The sequence below is a fragment of the Passer montanus genome, unplaced genomic scaffold (genome assembly GCF_014805655.1).
Source record: "Passer montanus isolate IOZ18808 unplaced genomic scaffold, ASM1480565v1 scaffold59, whole genome shotgun sequence".
NCBI classification, from domain to species: domain Eukaryota; kingdom Metazoa; phylum Chordata; class Aves; order Passeriformes; family Passeridae; genus Passer; species Passer montanus.
The window spans coordinates 2,257,560-2,277,482 of NW_024370926.1; the positions used below are offsets into that span (position 1 = coordinate 2,257,560).

Here is a 19,923-nt window from a genome sequence, read left to right on the forward strand (position 1 = left end):
AAGGGTGTTAAAAGAGGATGGAGGGCAGCTGGGAAACAAACCAGTGGAAAACAGGAAGAAGAAGAAGAAGTAATGATAATAATGATGATGATGATAATAATAAAAATAATAATGATGTTGTGCTGCTTAGCAGAAATTCCTGCTAAACTGCCAAATTTTTTAATTGCCAAACGTTATACACTGCCAAACATCATAATTTACTCCCTTGCAATGAACTTTTAATTTACCCCAATCCGGCATCACTGACAGCTTCTCCAAGGGTGTTAAAAGAGGATGGAGGGCAGCTGGGAAACAAACCAGTGGAAAACAGGGACCTTTGGAGTCTCTTTTCCACCCTGACAGACAAACTGTCCCAGGAGGGGGAGAACGGCGCTGTGCCTTCTCTGCCTGCAGCACCCGGTGGATTTCAGGGCCAGGAACCGAGGTGCTGAAGGAATCGTGCCATGCTCTGCTTGGCCTGGCTGATTCTCCAATTAATTCAGCGGGGAGCAGCCGGGACAGGGAGAGCCGGGCCGGGCAGCCCCGAGCCGCGGGACGTGGGAGCGCTCTGGGCTGTTCCCTGCTCGCTGCATGGCCGGGGATCCCGGGGAAGGCCGGGGGGGTTCCCAAAATTCCCAAATTCCTCCTTCGGGATCGCGGGCAGCGCCGCTCGCCACCGGGGGCGTGGCCAAACGCAAGGGGCGTGGCTATGCAGATATGGGCGTGGCCAACGCACTGCTGACTACACTGGAGGGGCGTGGTCTAGAGGGAAAGAGGGCGTGGCTACCAAAGGGGGCGGTCCCGCGGCGCTCCGGCCCCGCCAGCAGGTGTCGCCCCCCCAGCGGACACACACAAGATGGCGGCGGCGGCGGCGGGCGGCGGCTGTGGGGGCACTCTGTGACGGCGCCGCCATGTTGGTGAGGGCATTAACGGCGCCCGGGCTGCGCCGGTGGTGCCGGGGCGAGCGGGGCGCGGCCGCCGCCTGCTTCCCGCTGGGCCGGGCGCTGCTGGGCGTGAGGGGCGCCGAGGCCGCCGTGTTCCTGCAGGGGCTGCTCACCAATGACGTCACGCAGCTGGTGGCGGAGGGGGACGCCCCCCCCGCGCTCTACGCGCACGCGCTGAACGTGCAGGGCCGCTGCCTGTATGACGTCATCCTGTACAGGTGAGACCAAGCGGCGCGGCCGGTGGGGGGGAGGAGAGCAGGGAGAGACCATTGCGTGGTGGCGGGGGGGCTCTGCTGTGACGTTTTCGGCTTAAATGCCAAAAAGTCAAAATTCATGTGCAAAAAAGCGCTTCCTCCGTGGGTGGGACATCACTCAGTGCAGCCCCTGGGGCTCACCGCAGCAGAGAAGTGTGATGGGTGCGATATCCCCGCGTGTGGGTGCTGGCTGTGCTGTGGGGCCGGGCTGAGGGCGCTGAGGGGAGAGCTCAGAGCCCTGCCAGCGGCACGGCAGGGATTTTGGGAAGGAATTCCTCCCTGTGAGGGTGGGGAAGCACTGGCACAGCTTCCCAGAGCAGCTGTGGCTGCCCCTGGATCCCTGGCAGTGCCCAAGGCCAGGCTGGATGGGTTTTGGAGCAGCCTGGGCAGCGGAAGGTGTCGCTGCCATGGCAGGGTTTGGAACAGGATGAGCTTTGAGGTCCCTCCCCACCCAAATCCATCCTGGGATTGTGGGACAGTGGAAGGCACAGCTGAACAAAGCTTCTCCCGCAGCTGAAACTCCCTTCACTGTGGGTAAGAATAGAGAATTCCATGTGGGCAGATGTGTTTCTGCCCCTGGGAGAAGTGAGGGCAATGTCTGCTAGGGAAGAGAACAGCAGATGGCTGGAAGAGCTCAGGTATTTATTTCACTGTAGGATGTGGGTGCTGCGGGTGGGGAAGCACTGGCACAGCTTCCCAGAGCAGCTGTGGCTGCCCCTGGATCCCTGGCAGTGCCCAAGGCCAGGCTGGATGGGTTTTGGAGCAGCCTGGGCAGCGGAAGGTGTCGCTGCCATGGCAGGGTTTGGAACAGGATGAGCTTTGAGGTCCCTCCCAACCCAAATCCGTCCTGGGATTGTGGGACAGTGGAAGGCACAGCTGAACAAAGCTTCTCCCGCAGCTGAAACTCCCTTCACTGTGGGTAAGAATAGAGAATTCCATGTGGGCAGATGTGTTTCTGCCCCTGGGAGAAGTGAGGGCAATGTTTGCTAGGGAAGAGAACAGCAGATGGCTGGAAGAGCTCAGGTATTTATTTCACTGTAGGATGTGGGTGCTGCTTCCTCTGTGCCATCCAGAAACCTGAACTGCAAATCCAAAAATCCCTGTGTGAAATTCTGCATTTGCACCACGATCCAAATAAAAATCCAAATACAACCCCCCAGCTTTGGCTCCCGCTGCTGTGGGTGTTTGTTTTCCTGACCTTGGGGGTGTGATATTTGGTTTTTTAGGCTCCACGGGAGCACAGCAGAGGAGCCTCACATCCTGCTGGAGTGCGACAGCAGCGTCCTGGACTCCATCCAGCAGCACCTGAAAGTCTACAAGATCCGCAGGAAAGTCACCATCGCCCCCCGCCCCGACCTCTCCCTGTGGGCTGTGCTCCCTGGGGACGCCAGCTCCCTCCCAAAATGTGCAGACCAGGCTCTGCTCCTAACCCCCGACCCCAGGGCAGAAGTCATGGGCTGGAGACTGATTGCAAAGAAAGGAGCAAATGTGTCAGAGATTATCCCTGGGAGCCAAGTTGGAGACGTTCAGGATTACCACAGGCACAGGTATAAACAAGGTAAAGCCAAGCCCTCTTTTGCACTATGGGAGTGCTGATTTAAGGCAGTAATAAGTTATAAACCCTTAATTCTCATGTTTTAATGCATTTAATTTGTTCATTAATAGATGTATTAATTGCTGCTTTGAGTATCAAAGTGAGCTGGTGGTTATAATTCTGTCTGGGTATAATTTTCTCTTACTCAGATTATGGGGATTGGTCAGGAGTGCTAGAAGAAAGCCAGGATTATTCATTTTCTTAGAGAGAAGCTTCCGTGGATTGAGTAATTTTGATTATTTTGAGATGACACACAGCTCAGGCATTTGCTTGTTGCTGAGGAAGGAAAAGGAAACACCCAGACTTGGCTTCCTAAAAGCTTTGTGGCTGGATTTGCTGAGTTAACTCTGAGGCTGAGGAGAGTGGACAGGGGTCTCAGTCCTGAGAGCCCCACAGCCTTTGATTTTAGTGTGTCCATGCTGGTAAAGGATTAAATTAATTGGGAAAGATGGGAAGGAGGGAAAGATGATGGTCCCGTGCTGAAACTGGGATCCCTTTGGGTTGGAAAATCAAACTGGGAACGAGCCAGACAATTCAGAGCACAAATCTAATCAGGAGCAATGTTTACCTTGATGCCTCAGGTTTAGCTTTTATATTTTCAGATTCTGTGCTGCTTTAGTGTGTGGGTCTGAGCTTCACATCAGGGCATGGTGAGCTCTCTGCACAGAGCAGGGAGACAAAACAATTCCTGCTCCAGCTGGGCACCAAGCACAAATGATCCAAATCTCAGCCCAAGAGCACAAACCCCGTGGGCTGCAGAGAGAAAAACAAGCAGGATGGGACTGCAGGGGCTGCAGCTGTATTGTAAAATCAGGACCCCTGATGAAGGAAATTATTGGCATCTGACTCCATTGATTCAGAAGGCTGAACAATTGCTTTATTAAATTATATTATATTTCATTAATACTATGTTAAAGAGATATTGCACTAGACTATACTAAATTACAGACTAAAGAAAACTCATGACTGTCTCCCAACACAGCTTTGAGTGATTGGTTAATTAAATACAAACAACCATCACCAGAATACAATTACCAAATCCCTTCAGGTAAACAATGTCCCTAACACATTCCACTTGTACAAAACCAACAGGAACAGAGAAGAAAAATATAAATTATTTTCTCTTTCTTCTCTGTATGCTTCTGAGAGAGAAGATTATGTCTCTTTCTATTCAAAGAATGTGAATACCACAAACCTGGAATTGGACACTGAACTGCAATGTGCACATGGAGCAGAGCTGAGCCCAGGGAGAGACCCCGTGACTGGTTGTGCATTTTGGGACCATTTGGGTTCATCTGGGCTGGGCTCTGGTGGATCCATGGAGGAGATCCTTTGAATAAATCCCTGCTTTATTCTTTCTATTGTTTATTATTTCCATTCCAGCTCAGCCTAGCCTCTGCTCTAGCTCAGATAACACAAGGCACCAACCTGCTGCCTTTGTTCTCTCCCTAGGAATCCCCGAAGGGGTGAAAGATCTCCCCCCTGGAGTTGCCCTGCCCCTGGAATCCAACCTGGCCTTCATGAACGGCATCAGCTTCACCAAGGGCTGCTACATCGGCCAGGAGCTGACGGCCAGGACGCACCACGTGGGCGTGATCCGCAAGCGCCTGCTGCCCGTCACCTTCCCGGGGCCCCTCCCCGGAGCCGGCATTCCCGAGGGTGCCGAGATCCTCACCCGGGCGGGGAAACGGGCGGGGAGGTTCCGAGCTGGAGGAGGAGAGCTGGGCATCGCCCTGCTGAGGCTGGCTCACCTGCACGAGCCGCTCTGCGTGCCCCTGGCAGGGGACAGGGTGGAGCTCAGGGCCGCCACGCCCCAGTGGTGGCCCAAAGGTGCCGCTAAGTAGGTGGGGGAGCAGCTTAGGGAGAGGTCGGGTTGGGGATTTGGGAGTGCTGCTGTTCAGGGGAGGGGTCTTGCAGGATTCCTCAAACTGGGATGAACAGCGGGAAGCCAAAGCTGTGGCAGATCACTGGGTTGGATCTGCCGTGGGGAGACAAATCCAGGGAATTGCAGCTTTTCCTGAGGGTAATCCCCAATTCTTAGGGGTGCCATGAGTTGTTGGGTTGGACCCTATTTAGGGGGAGCCCTGTGTTGTTGGGTTGGACTCTGGATAGATCTCCAGGCTGACACTCACTCCCTCAGGCTGTGCCCTCCCAAGCAATGGGATCAGGACATTCCCTGTTCCATGCACTGATTTTTTCACTTCAGAATAACCATTCTGAGGTATTATAATTCTGTTAGGTTTGGGTTTTTTTTGAGTGGAGGTCATGCTGCTCTTATTAAGATGTATTCTCAGGCTGAAGTTTTTTTGCTGCAAATTGCTCCTGGCATTGAGCTTCTTCAACTTTCTGTGGGGCTGGTGTTTCTTCCCACTACTGGAATTGTGTTCAGGAAGAGGAACATCTTGTGCTTCACGTGTCAGACCTTGATTTTAACTCATCCCAGCTGGGAAAGAAAGGTCTCAAACCTCCTGTCCTGTCCCCTGTTTTGGTGGCAGTGGAGGGAGCAGGCCAGTTCCTCTGACTCCCTTCACTCAAACAATTTTTTGGGAGAGGAAAATGATATTTTCAGTGTCACAAGTGCTGGCTTTGCTGAGGGAGGATTTTCACCATGTTCTGCCTCTTTCTGTGCCCCTCACACTGTCCCTGCTGCCACCTTGGGGTTTTCTCCATCCACCACCCCCTGGGTTTTCAGGGCAGTCCAATGCCTTGGCATTTCTTTGCTTCATTTTTTTCTGGCTGCCAACACACCTCTGCTTCTCCAATTTTTCTTCTTGCTGCAACATATTCCTCTCTTATTCCAAAGCCAACCAGCTCTGTGCCTCCTGACCCTTTCAACCTGCAGTGATTTATAGGAACCCTTTTTATTTTTGTATTGCAATAAATCCCTGACACAGTGAGAGAGCTGCCCAGGTGAGATCCCATTTTGTCCAAAACAAAAAAAGAAAAAAAAGCCTTTGCATGAATATTTGTAACAAAACCCGTCCAAAATCACATTCTGCCTCTGTTTCAGTGTTACTGTGAAAGGAATTTGTCTGTAAAAAAATGCTTATATTGATTAAAACTCTATGGTTGCTGTAAAATGATGCTGTGGAATACCTCATTAATTATTACCTCTGATTTAAATGGGACTCATCTGAAAGAGAAGATGCCTTTTTTGGCTTGGTGTGAGGACATGCAACAGAATAAATGCACTTTCAGGTTGCTTGCTGACAAGAACCATGCCTTACACTGTTGGTCAGGTGTGGGATTGGTATCAGAGCCTTTCTGCTGGGAAAATAAATGAAACTGGACCCTTCAGAGGCCACAAAGATGAGGCTGTGCTGCCCATCTCTGCCTGAAGCAGCTTTTCCTCTGCCTCCCATTGTGCAAAGGCTGCTCAGAATGGTTTTATTGTCCTGGGGTGAGCAGAGCCTGAACAAACACTGAATAAACTCCTCTGTTTGGGGAAGCCCTGCATCTTTCCTGCCTTGGACACACATTTCTTTTGTCTTCTTCACAGTGTTTGAAAGGCTTTTGTTGCTGCCAGCAGCTGCAGGTGACACAAGGTGACACATGAGAAGGTGGTGCTGGGGTCAAGAGGTGTTTGATGGCTTCCAGAAAATAAAAAAAAAATTAGGTAGAAATGGAGGAGAGCAGCCCAAATCCATGTTATCCTTAATTTTTTTATTTTCCCTCACAGCCTTCTCCACCTTTAATGATTGCAGGCAGGTGAATTTGGGGCTGGAGGGTGCAAGAGTTGATTTTGCAGGGATTTTGCCTCTCTGAGAGCCGTGGAATTACTCAGGCTGGAAAAGACCTCTTGGATCATCAACTCCAATCATTAACAGCACTTCCAAATCCACCACTAATCCACGTCCCCAAGTGCTACATCCACCCAGTTTTTAGCCACTTCCTGGGATGGTGACTGCACCACTTCCCTTGGCAGCCTGTTCAGGGTTTGACCTTTCCAGTGAGGAAACTGGAAGGGAGAAGGACTCTGCAGGGAGACCTGGAATGGTTGGATGGATGAGCAGAGTGCAGTAAGATGAAGTTTAATAAATCCAAGTCACACCTTGGGTGCTGTGCCCAGCTCTGGCCCCTCAGGGATCAGTTATTGGGTTAAAAGGGAAAATAATCAGTGTCAGTTCTTAATTGGATAGTTACTCTTAAACGACCTTGGAACAAGAGACTGTAGATATTTTGTGCCTTCTAGTGAAAAGCTGAACTCATGGCTGTGAGACTGTTTTACTGATAAGAAATAATAAACACCTGAGTGTGAATATGAAATACTGCCTCAAGTGCCTTCAGTCCAGACCCAGAGAAACCAACAACTGGGACCACCACAGGCTGGAGATCAGGAAAAAGTTTTTCACAGCAAGAGTGATAAAGTTCTGGAATGGCTGCCCGGGGAGGTGGTGCAGTCCCCATCCCTGGGTGTGTTTAACAAAGCCTGGATGTGGCACTGGGTGCCAGGGTTGAGTTGAGCTGTTGGGGCTGGGTTGGACTCCATGACCTTGAAGGTCTCTTCCAGCCTGGTCATTCTGGGAATTCTGTGAAATTTTTCCTGAGCACCAACACAGAGCCCAAGGGGGGCTCTCAGGTGACCTGCTCAGATTCCAGCCTCAATCCAGCAGCTGGAAAATGTGGGGCCCTTCCTGATCCCCTTTCCCTGTGGGTCCCCCCTTGCTGCCTCAGTTTCCCCTTTCTCTGCCCGAGTGATGCTTTCTGAGGGAAGAGAGTGGAGTAAACACTTGGAATAACCTGAAATCCCAGTGGGATAAGACAGGAGTCACTGGCAGAGATTGCAGTGGGGAATACCTGAAATGGTTCCTGTCAGGAAAAAGTTTTCCTCTTTTTTTCTGCCTTTAATTTAATAAAAAAAATTTTTAGGAGCAGTGCTTGTCTTCATTGTTACATTTTTTACCTTCCCTGTCATAGTAAAATGCCAAGAAAAAAGTTGTCTTGGTGTGGTGAGGAGTCCAGCAAAAACAGCTTATACTTCAGTCTACTCTATTTTATATAAATACAAATAGAAATATATATAATACAACATATTTTTTCCTACTATATATTCTAGATATACTTCTATATATATTCTATATATTATATATTATACCTATATAGAGAGGTGTGTATATATATTTTATATATATAATATAACATATATATTCTATATAGCTAGATATTCTACTATATATATTTATATTATATAGATATATCTATATTCTATATATATTATACTATGTATTCTATAGATATATATTCTATACATAATTATATATATTCTATATCTATACATAGATATATTTTATATATCTATAGATCTAGAAATATCTATAATATAACATTAAAACAATATATATACATATATATATTCTACTGCAGGTTGCTAAAACCACTGCTATTCCCTATTAAAAACACAATTACTCACAGGGATTCCCACTGCTGTGCCCAGTTTTTGGGTGGGCATCTTCACTCTGGATGACTTTAAGAATATTTCACCAATATTTGTAGCTGAAATCAATATTTTGATTGTTTTTTTTCCTGCTGCTGAGGCAGTGCTGAGCCCTTTCAGGCCTTCAGGGAGTGTCCAAAAACTGCCCAGACAAGAGCCACAAATTGGATTTATTCCTCACAGGCTGCCCTGGTGCTGCTTTTCCAGGAGATTCATTTTCCCCAGGGTTTTCAGGGCTGGAAGATTTGGCAGCTTTCATCCCCTTTTCCCAGCAATTCCTGCTGAAACCACTCTCTGCATGGGCATTCTGGCAAAATTACATTTTGAATGTAATTTTGAGAGGAGGGTGTAGGAGAGATCTCCTGCTACTTCTAATTATTTAATATTTCTGGGAGCACAGTTTCTGCTGGATAGAAACAAAGACAAATGCTACATTTTGGTTTTAAATCCTTTTTTCCCAATCCTTTTCCTATGTGGTATTTTGCTTTTTTAGACTGTGACCCTTCAAGGAAAAGTCTTGGTTTTTGGTTTTTTTTTTTTTTTTTTTTTTTTTGTTTTTTGTTTTTTTTTTTTCTTCAAGGAAAAGTCTTGGTTTTTTTTTTTTTTTTGCTGTAACCTTGTTGTTGAGCCAGCAGAAATAATTTCTGCCTGAACTGTTTTTGTGGATTTGAGTCTGGATTTCCTCTCTTTCCCTCCATCCATCCAGACCAAAGGAGTGTGGAATTCTGCTGTCTCCTCCCACCACTAAAATCAGAGTTTGTGCTTCAGTGCTCTGCTTCCAAAACTCTGGAAATATTTGGTTTTCCTCTCTTTTCCTTCATCCCTGCCTGAGATTTTTGATTTTTCAGGATTTTGAGGAAAAAAAAAAAAGGAAATTAATATAAAAGCTTCTTGTTTTAGTTTTAGATATTTCAGATATTATTTTATTCTCCAGTTGTGCTGGCTTGGCAGCTGGAGGGTGTCTGGGAATGTCACTGGAAGTTTTGGGACAAACCAGAGCAACTCAGCAAATAAAAGTTGGGTTTTTAGAGCTGATCTCATTTCCTACTTATTGCTGTGTCAGAAAAGCTGCAGGGAAGAAATTTAATATTTGGGGAAGGTTGTGTGCTGTGTGCCACTCACATTCTGTTTATTAGAGCAATTTTATTCATATTTTGGAGTTTTATTCAGATTTTGGAGTTTAACTAAAATAAATGCATGTCAAAGGTAGCTTTTGTAATTGTTTTGATGGGTTTTTGTGGTTTTTATTTTTAAATTTAGTGGAAATTTAGCAGTTTCTCTTTTTTCCAGTCTCAAGATTAATAATTCCTGACTGGTGATGGACTCCACTTCCCAGCAACCCAACTAAATTGCATTTTAACTGGGTTTTGTGCCATTTTCTCAGAAAAATGAAGATGGATCAGTTTACTATTGCCATTGTCTCTGGATATATTTATTTGCTGAAATTACATTTGGGTTTTTTTGCCTTTTTTTTTTTTTTTGCTAGGGCTAAAGATAGATTGATGTGCAGGGACAATGAGGATTTATAATCTCAGGCAAAGAATTGTGGGAAAACCATTAATTTATTAAGGAAAAAGTAATGTTTAAAAGGTGATAAAATACAACTCTCACTGAGAAATTTGAAAAAGGGGAAAATGCAAATCAGTTCAGCATGGAAGGAAGCTTTTACTTAAAATAGACTTCATTTTAAATTCTTTTTAGTGCTACTTTCAGTGAGGAGCAGAAGTGCCACCACCAGCAAAGCCAGATTAATTCTAATTATTTGAGATGCCAAACCCCCAGAGATACAAGAGGTGTACAATCCTTTTACTGTGAACTGTGATGTAATTGTATATTTCTATGTACATTAAAGCAATTAAAATTTCACTACTGGGTTGTGCTTCCTGATTACAGCTTAAATGGGTTTGAAATTTTTTGAGATCCCAAACCCCCAGAGATACAAGAGGTGTACAATCCTTTTACTGTGAACTGTGATGTAATTGTATATTTCTATGTACATTAAAGCAATTAAAATTTCACTACTGGGTTGTGCTTCCTGAAAATATAGTATGTATGCATGAATATATACTAATATAAATAGTAATACCTATATACGTATATATAAAATATATAGTATCTATAAATGAATATATCCACTTATATATATACCTTAATTTATATACTTTATATTTTTATACAGATATTCTTGTTTATATACACATGTGCTTCCTGATTACAGCTTAAATGGGTTTGAAATATTCAAATATATAGTTTATTGCTCAATAAGCATAGTATAAATATATAAATATATATACTAATAATGTATAAATATATACACTAATAGAGATATATGCTTTTATTATATGTATATGTGTTTATATTATTTCATATATATAAGTATATTACTAATAGAGATATATGCTTTTATTATAGGTATATGTGTTTATTTATATTATTTCATATATATAAGTATATAAATATAGTATGTATGCATGAATATATACTAATATAAATAGTAATACCTATATACGTATATATAAAATATATAGTATCTATAAATGAATATATTCACTTATATATAACTTAATTTGTATACTTTATATTTTTATACAGATATTCTTGTTTATATACACACACTTTCACACATATATATAGTTTCAATATATATATACACATGTATATACACACATACTTTGATACATATACTTTTATACTTACATAATTTTATATATATATTTTTATACATATTTTTTACACACATATATACTTCAAATATATATATCTACATATATACTTTTATACATATATTTATACTTATATACTTTTATAGATGTACTTTTACACATATATAAAAATATATAAACACTTTAAAATATATATACACACATACTTTTATATATATGCTTTTATTTAATTTTATATATATGTACTTTTACACATATATATACTTTAAATGTACATAAATATATATACACACATATATTTATACTTACATACTTTTATAAATGTACTATCACACGTGTATATATATATACATATACATTTATATATAATTTTTAATATATGTAGTTTAACTATATGTACATATATACACACATACTTAAAAATATACTTTTATAATGATGTAATTTTATATATATGTACTTTTACACATATATATCCTTAAATATACGGAAATATATATACATTTATATATATATTTAGACATATAATTTTATATATGTACTTCCACACACAAATATATATATACATTTATATATATACTTTTAAATATATATACATATAATATAACTATAGACTTTGAAAATATGCTCCTATAATGACATAATTTTATATATATGATACTTATATACTTTTATAGATGTACTTTTACACATATATAAAAATATATAAACACTTTAAAATATATATACACATACACTTATATATATGCTTTTATTTAATTTTATATATATGTACTTTTACACATATATATACTTTAAATGTACATAAATATATATACACACATATATTTATACTTACATACTTTTATAAATGTACTATCACACGTGTATATATATATACATATACATTTATATATAATTTTTAATATATGTAGTTTAACTATATGTACATATATACACACATACTTAAAAATATACTTTTATAATGATGTAATTTTATATATATGTACTTTTACACATATATATCCTTAAATATACGGAAATATATATACATTTATATATAATTTTTAATATATGTAGTTTAACTATATGTACATATATACACACATACTTAAAAATATACTTTTATAATGATGTAATTTTATATATATGTACTTTTACACATATATATCCTTAAATCCTTTCAATATATACACACATATTTTTATATATATATATTTATGTACTTTTATATGTGTACTTTCACACACATATAAATGTATACACATACATTTATATATGTACTTTTATATATTTTTGGATATAAATGTACTTATATAGGTTAAATATATATACATATATGCACACACATACTTTGAGAAATACTTGTATACTTTTGTAGATGTATTTTCACATATACATATACATATTTCTCTCTATATATTTATACTTATATACTTATATATATATAAAATATGTATTTACTTTTTGTTATACTTTATTATTATATACTTTAATGTACTTATATATAGATATATTTTTACTTTTTAATACCTACACACACATATACATATACATACATAAATATAAATATAAATATAAATATAAATATATTTTAATATATATATATAATATTCTCTATTTCTATACCACTACAGAACAGTGATCACCTGAGCACAATCACTCGCTAACTGGGGAGGAGGAGCCGCATTTCCCAACCTGGGCTGCGTCTCCTCATTAAAACGGCTCAGCTCATTATAAAACCCACTGGGAAAGGGGAATCCCAAACCTCGGGACACCGGGAGCGGACTGCAATTCCCAAACTTCGGGACACCGGGAACGGACCGCAATTCCCAAACCTCGGAACACCGGGAGCGGACTGCAATTCCCAATCCCCGGGGATACCGGGAAGGGACTGCAATTCCCAATCCCAAACCTCGGAACAGCAGGAGCGGACTGCAATTCCCAAATTCCAGTCCTCGGGAGTGGACCGCAATTCCCAAACCTCGGGACACCGGGAACGGACCGCAATTCCCAAACTTCGGGACACCGGGAAGGGACTGCAATTCCCAATCCCAAACCTCGGAACACCAGGAACGGACTGCAATTCCCAAATTCCAGTGCTCGGGAGCGGACTGCAATTCCCAAACCTCGGGACACCGGGAACGGACCGCAATTCCCAAACCTCGGAACACCGGGAGCGGACTGCAATTCCCAATCCCCGGGGATACCGGGAAGGGACTGCAATTCCCAATCCCAAACCTCGGAACAGCAGGAGCGGACTGCAATTCCCAAATTCCAGTCCTCGGGAGTGGACCGCAATTCCCAAACCTCGGGACACCGGGAGCGGACCGCAATTCCCAATCCCCGGGGATACCGGGAAGGGACTGCAATTCCCAATCCCAAACCTCGGAACAGCAGGAGCGGACTGCAATTCCCAAACCTCGGAACACCGGGAACGGACTGCAATTCCCAAATCCCAGTCCCCGGGAGCGGACCGCAATTCCCAATCCCCGGGGACACCGGGAGCGGACCGCAATTCCCAAATCCCAGTCCCCGGGAGCGGACCGCAATTCCCAAATCCCAGTCCCCGGGAGCGGACCGCAATTCCCAAATCCCAGTCCCCGGGAGCGGACCGCAATTCCCAAATCCCAGTCCCCGGGAGCGGACTGCAATTCCCAGCGTCCCCGCGCCTCCCGGCCCGCGGTGACATCAGCGCTCTCGGCCGGGCAGCGCAGCCCCGGAGGTGAGCCCGGCTGCTCCCGGGCCCTTCCCGCAGCCCCTGCGGGGACACGGCGCCATCGCCGAGCCCGCCGCTTCCCGGGGCTCTCCCGCCGCTTTCCGCCTCGTCCCGCGGCCCCGGGAGGGTGGAGGAGACGCTTTGCCATAGCCTGGCAACGGAGCGCGGGTGGGAACCGCGGGGGAGCGCCGGGAACGGGCTCGGCTCCGGCTGCTGCAGCCGCTCCTTCCCCGCTGATCCCTGCCCAGGGCAGGGAGAGCAGCCCGGGAATGGCAGGTGGGACCCGGCGGCTGCGCGGGTTGGTCCCGGTGCAAGTTGGCTCTGGATGTGCGGGATGAGGTTTCTGCGCCTCCGGGAGGGATGCTCGGGGTGTCCGGAGGGGACAATTCGGGCTGCCAGAAGGATAACTCGGGATGTCCGAGGGGGGATAACTAACTCCGGGTGTTCAGAGGGATGCTTGGGCTGCCCAGACGATAACTCGGGGTGTCCGGAGGGGATAACTAGCTCGGGGTGTTCAGAGGGATAACTTGGGGTGCCTAGATGGATGCTCGGGCTGCCCGAAAGATAACTCGGGATGTCCGAGGGGGGATAACTAACTCCGGGTGTTCAGAGGGATGCTTGGGCTGCCCAGAGGATAATTTGGGGTGTCTGGAGGATAATTTGGGCTGCCCGGGAAATAACAAACTCGGGATGTCCGGGGGGATAACTTGGGGTGCTGGATGGATGCTTGGGTTGCCCAGAGGATAATTTGGGGTGTCCGGGGGGATAACTAACTCGGAGTGCTCGGACAGGTAACCTGGGGTGCCCGGAGGGGATGCTCAGGCTGGCTGAAAGATAATTCGGGGTGTCTGGAGGGGATAACAAACTCGGGGTGTCCAGAGGGTTAATTTGGGGTGCCTGGAGGGATGCCCATGGTGTTCGGGGATGCTTGGGCTGCTCAGATCATAATTCAGGGTGTCTGGAGGGAATAACAAACTCATGGTGTGCAGAGGGATGCTTGGGCTGCCAGTGGATAACTCATGGTGTCCAGAGGGGTGCTGGTGGTTTGAACATCTGGAAAATCCCCCCAGACAGTGATTTTTGCACTGTAACATTGCCTGAGATGTTGTTGTTTAAAGAGAAGTGTGGTGAGTTGCTTTCCTGATAGTGTTCAGTGGTTTCTCAGTGCTTTCAGGAGACTCAGTTTCTCCAGGGTTTTCAGGGCTGAAAAATTTGGCAGCTTTCATCCCCCTTTCCCAGCAATTCCTGCTGAAACCCCTCTCTGCATGGCCATTGTGGCATTTTGAGTGTTATTTTGATACCAGTGCCTGATAAAACCCAGGTTTCTCCAAGTGTCTCGTGGTGCTGAGTGTCCTAGCAGGAGACTTTAAAAGTCTTTTTCAAAGTGAATAGGAAATGTGGGAATGCTTGCTGTCATCTCTCCCCTGAGATGTGCATTAACTTCACAACCAGGTAATTAAAACATGAAAAACTCGTCCATTTCTCTGCAGAAACAGTTTAGGTGTTTGAAGGGATGTTGTGATAGTGCTTTGTAGTTCTGAGGACACCTAATTATGATTTTAATTTCACAAAGGGAAGAGGAAGTCAAGTAGGAAAGTGGCTTATATCTAATTCAAATAGTCTAATGAAACTAAGACACAAACTTTTATATAGTATTTAGTATGTCCTGATCCTTGTGCAAGTGATTAAGAAAGTTCTGTATATTTGTCCACATGTTGTACCAGTTTGTAACTTCAGTAATTGTGGGCTTTCCCCATTCAGGAATGGATAATTTCAGCATTTTTGCGTGCTTTGAGATATATTTGGAAAGAGTTTGATTTAGTGGAGTTTAAACTGTACTGGATAGGTCAGAATGAATTGGGGGAAATATTTTGTAACTCCGGCTGGAATTTTATATTCCTGAACAAAAAGGTTTATTTTAGTACCAGTAATCCTGTTTTACAGCACAAATCAGGCACTTGTAGTACCTTTGCCTTATTTGACTTTAAAGTGAGTGGAAGTCGAGCAAAATCTCATTACCTGTTTGTTTAATATTCCCTTGTGTTTCCTGGGACTACCAGGAGATAATGGAGTGTGACAGGAATTGTAAGTGAAGGTGAATTACATTCCCTTATATTTGCATGGAGCAAAAAATTGAAATAGAATAAAACTTCTTCTAGAGTAAAACTTCTAAGTAAAATACTTAGAAATAGTGGGACTGGATTGTTCAGGGTACTTGTGGCTTTGGACAACAGTCAGGAGTGTGTAGAGCTGTAAGATCTGTCATTAAAAACAATATTAGTAACTTTTTGAGATAGTTTGAAAGAATGGTTGAGCAGGGCTTTGTTTCTAAATTATCTGCTGGAAAGTTATTATTATTTTTTAAATAAAGCAAGAATTTCAGTCAGTGGAGAGGTTCTGAATTAGAAGCTTCAATATAAATGTTGCAGAAATGTTCTGTGAGTTTGGGTGTTTTTTTTTTTTTTTTTCTGGAAGAGGCACCTGACAAAGGGATCACTGCCTTTTTTCAAGGATGGAATTGAGGGGCCTGGAATTTTATATTCCTGAACAAAAAGGTTTATTTTAGTACCAGTAATCCTGTTTTACAGCACAAATCAGGCACTTGTAGTACCTTTGCCTTATTTGACTTTAAAGTGAGTGGAAGTCGAGTAAAATCTCATTACCTGTTTGTTTAATATTCCCTTGTGTTTCCTGGGACTACCAGGAGATAATGGAGTGTGACAGGAATTGTAAGTGAAGGTGAATTACATTCCCTTATATTTGCATGGAGCAAAAAAGTGAAACTTCTAAGTAAAATAGAATAAAACTTCTAAGTAAAATGCTTAGAAATAGTGGGACTGGATTGTTCAGAGTATTTGTGGCTTTGGACAACAGTCAGGACCGTGTAGAGCTGTAAGATCTGTCATTAAAAACAGTATTAGTAACTTTTTGAGATAGTTTGAAAGAATGGTTGAGCAGGGCTTTGTTTCTAAATTATCTGCTGGAAAGTTATTATTATTTTTTAAATAAAGCAAGAATTTCAGTCAGTGGAGAGGTTCTGAATTAGAAGCTTCAATATAAATGTTGCAGAAATGTTCTGTGAGTTTGGGTGGGGTTTTTTTTTTTTTTTTCCCCTCTGGAAGAGGCACCTGACAAAGGGATCACTGCCTTCTTTCAAGGATGGAATTGAGGAGCTGGTTGGAACTTCTTAGCCCCAAAACCTCTCTGCCATGTAGCTTTGTCAAGCATATAGGCCTAAATATAAAATAAGTTAAAAAAAAGATATGTTAGAGAGAAATGTGGGTCTTCAAACTTGGCGCCTGATTCTGGAGCTTGTAATGTAGGAAGAATTTCTCAGGCCTTCCCCATTCCCTCCTTGAAATCCCCTTTTTATTTACCACTAGTGCAAGAAGCATCTCTTTGTGGCTGCCACAGCCAATGAGCACAGAAAATCCATTTTTCTGAAGGAGGCTGGAGCACAGGGGCAGCACCCAGAGCTGTTTTTGAGCACCTGTGTAAATGTTGAGCTTCACTTGGACTCTTGTGGGTTGTGAATTCCAAATGCAGCACCTGCAACAGTTTAGGAATTTCCCATGATTTCGGGTAGCTCCTTTTAGAGAGATCCATGGATTGTTGTTTGAGCTTCAGGATATCCCCGAGTGCTTTGTGAAATCCACTTCTAAAGCTGCAGATAGATGGGTTGTGTCCCAGAGGTAATGATTAACCAGATCAATAATGTGTATGGTGAGGGGTGCCTTGACAGAAAAACAGCTGATGAAAGGTTGATGTGGTGAGATCCCATTTCTGGGAGCAAAATCCAGCTTGGACACCAGATCAGCCAAATCCTTGGTGCTGCAGGATGGAGGGATCAGCCACAGTGGGATGTGGAGTCTTTGCTTCTTTTTTGCCAGAGTCAGGATTAAATGTGTGAGATGGTATTTTGTGTTGGGACTCAGATGTTTATCAGTTCTTATCTCTGTCACACTCTCACAAACCCTGAGTTCTGCAGCACTGCACTCTGACAAACTAAAAATGGAGCCCCATCTCTCTCTCCGCAAGGCCTTTGTGGGATCAACTGTCCAATTAAGGAATGACACCTCAATTATTTTCACTTTTAACACAATAACCAACTACCCATGGTGGTAATGGGGACTTTTTTATCCAATTACACAAAACCACCCAAACCTGTGGAGGAGAAGGTGAAGAAGGACCAGCCTCTGCTCTAAAACCTCTGTCTTGCTTTATCTATATTTCTATATTCTAAACCCTTAAACTCTCAGTTTCCCACCCTGTGATATCACACACTTCTATTCAAACTGCACACCCACAATCCCAGTTCTGTCATTCCATTTTGGAAGCTTCTCCACGGCCTCAGCTCAATGCAGTGTTCTCTTGGGGGTCAGTGCCTGGCAGCACAGAAAGTCTGGAATTCTCAGCAGCCAGGGTTCCAGCAGTCTGACATCATCTCCTTCCTTTAGGGCAGGAGCAGCTGCTTTGTCAGGTTTGGAGAATTTATCATAACGTGACTGCTGCGAAATTGATCCTAATTTATCTTAATCATCAAAGCTGCACTGAGCTTCACTCAGTCAAAGCTTTGTGGCAGGGGAAATGAAGCCTCAGGTTTGTGCTGGGCTTTGATTCTCTCACCTGGGACGTTGCTGTGTCCTGGGAAGTGTCACGCGTGTGGCAGGGGACAGTCCCTTGTGACAGGGAGGTTGTGCTGTAACGGGTCAAATTGGAAGGATTTTGGGATCAGAGCATTCCCCCAGAGTGCTCTTGGGAACAGGGAATTGGTCAGGTTGGAAAAGACCTCTCAGGTCATGGAGTCCAGCCCTGTCCCCACGTGCCACGTTCAGGCGCCTTTTGAGCACTGGTGGTGATTCCAGCAGTGATGGGTAATTCACTTGTGGGGAATTTTGGAAGGAATTTGAGACATATTTGATGATCTATTTGAATAATTGTATTTGAATGCAATGATTGTATTTGATGGTGCAGTTTATTTTCCTATCTTCCATAGGCAGGAAGGGTGAGCTCAGCTCACATCTTCACTGCATGGTTCAGAAAGTCACAAGACTTTTAAAGGAATTATTGACCAATAAAACACTGCAAATAGGATATTTATGCCAAGGATATTTATGTTTTTGATAGATTTTGATCTTTAAGTATTTAATCTTATGGAGTCATGCTACAGTGTAAGTTTCTTAACCAATCATGTTATGACACACAAACTTACAATATTGTATTATAAGCTCCTTGTTTACATCTGTAACTACTTATTTTTTTCTGTATCTTAAAGACTCTGACTCTAAAGTTTCCTTTACTTAGCTCAGTGTGTCTCTGCTTTAAACTCTAAATCCACATTCTCACTTCTAGCATCTAAGTTTTGGAGTCTTTTCCAAGGTCTCAGATCAAATCCTGGGTTTAATTGTAAGCTTTGGCTTACAGGCCCAAAGTTCTGAGAGTTCCCTGCGTTTCAGGTTCATGCATTTAAGTTAAAAACATAAATATCCTTGTTAGCAGTGTTTTGTTAGTCCTTAAAAAGTTTGGTAACTAAGGGTCTCGTAAACTTCTAAGCCATACAGTAATGATGTAAACCAAACTCACCCTTCCTATCTGTGCAAAAGATAAGAAAAATAAATCGCACCATCAAAAACAATTCAAAAGTCCCATTGCAAATTCTGTGGCAATTGGAAAAACAGAAACATCTACGGGCACTGAAGGGTTTGATTTGTAGCTTTGGCAGAAGCTTGGAAAATATAATACACAGATGTTAAGTAGAAAAATTATAAACTTATGTTCCTATAGTTGTAAGAAAATATGCTTTAAATAAGTGGGAAATTGTATGGATAAGATGATGAAAGGTTAATATATTTATATAATGTAGGAGTGGGGTTGTATGGGGTGAGCTAAGGGTTTAGAAGTTATAATAGAAATGTATTTATGCATGTGAGACAAAAGCCCACTGGATAAAAGTATCCACAGTGCAGTAGAAGTGAGTAAAGGTGATAGGTCAGAAAAGCAAAATAAACCCTGTGACAACTGTCTGTTGGGTTAGCAAGTTCTCTATTTTCTTGTAACTAAGAAATTATGACTACTCTGAGCTATGGCTTGCTCCTCTCAAATCTCTGTGTCTGAAATTCCCCTAAACTTGTTTTGTTTTTATATCCTTTTTGCCTTTTTAAGTCTGCTGGTTCATTTCCTGGGAAACCCAAAAAAGAAATTTAGAGATTTCTGGGTTTTTTTTTTTTTTTGTTTTTTGTTTTTTGTTTTTTTTTTTAATTTATTTTTTTTACCCAGTGGTTTTAGAGAATCCCTGGCAGTGCACCCTGAATGAGTTGGGCAGTCCCAGTGTGCTACAAATTAAGATGCCCATAGGTG

At 42.8% G+C, this 19,923-nt stretch overlaps 1 protein-coding gene across 1 annotated transcript; it reads left to right on the forward strand.

Moving 5' to 3' along the window:
- The first annotated feature begins 790 nt into the window (after positions 1-790).
- Positions 791-5,851, forward strand: IBA57 (iron-sulfur cluster assembly factor IBA57). The gene is made up of 3 exons (XM_039726514.1): positions 791-1,141; positions 2,404-2,735; positions 4,224-5,851. Exons 1-3 carry the CDS (start codon positions 891-893, stop codon positions 4,613-4,615), a joined length of 975 nt encoding a protein of 324 aa, XP_039582448.1. The 5' UTR covers positions 791-890; the 3' UTR covers positions 4,616-5,851.
- The last annotated feature ends 14,072 nt before the right edge of the window (positions 5,852-19,923 follow it).

Bases quoted from the DNA above. Each gene is read 5' to 3' on its own strand.
- IBA57 (XM_039726514.1), top strand. From the start codon at position 891: ATGTTGGTGAGGGCATTAACGGCGCCCGGGCTGCGCCGGTGGTGCCGG. The intron at 1,142-2,403 runs GTGAGACCAAGC...TTGGTTTTTTAG, and splicing joins TATGACGTCATCCTGTACAG to GCTCCACGGGAGCACAGCAG. The intron at 2,736-4,223 runs GTAAAGCCAAGC...TTCTCTCCCTAG, and splicing joins CAGGCACAGGTATAAACAAG to GAATCCCCGAAGGGGTGAAA.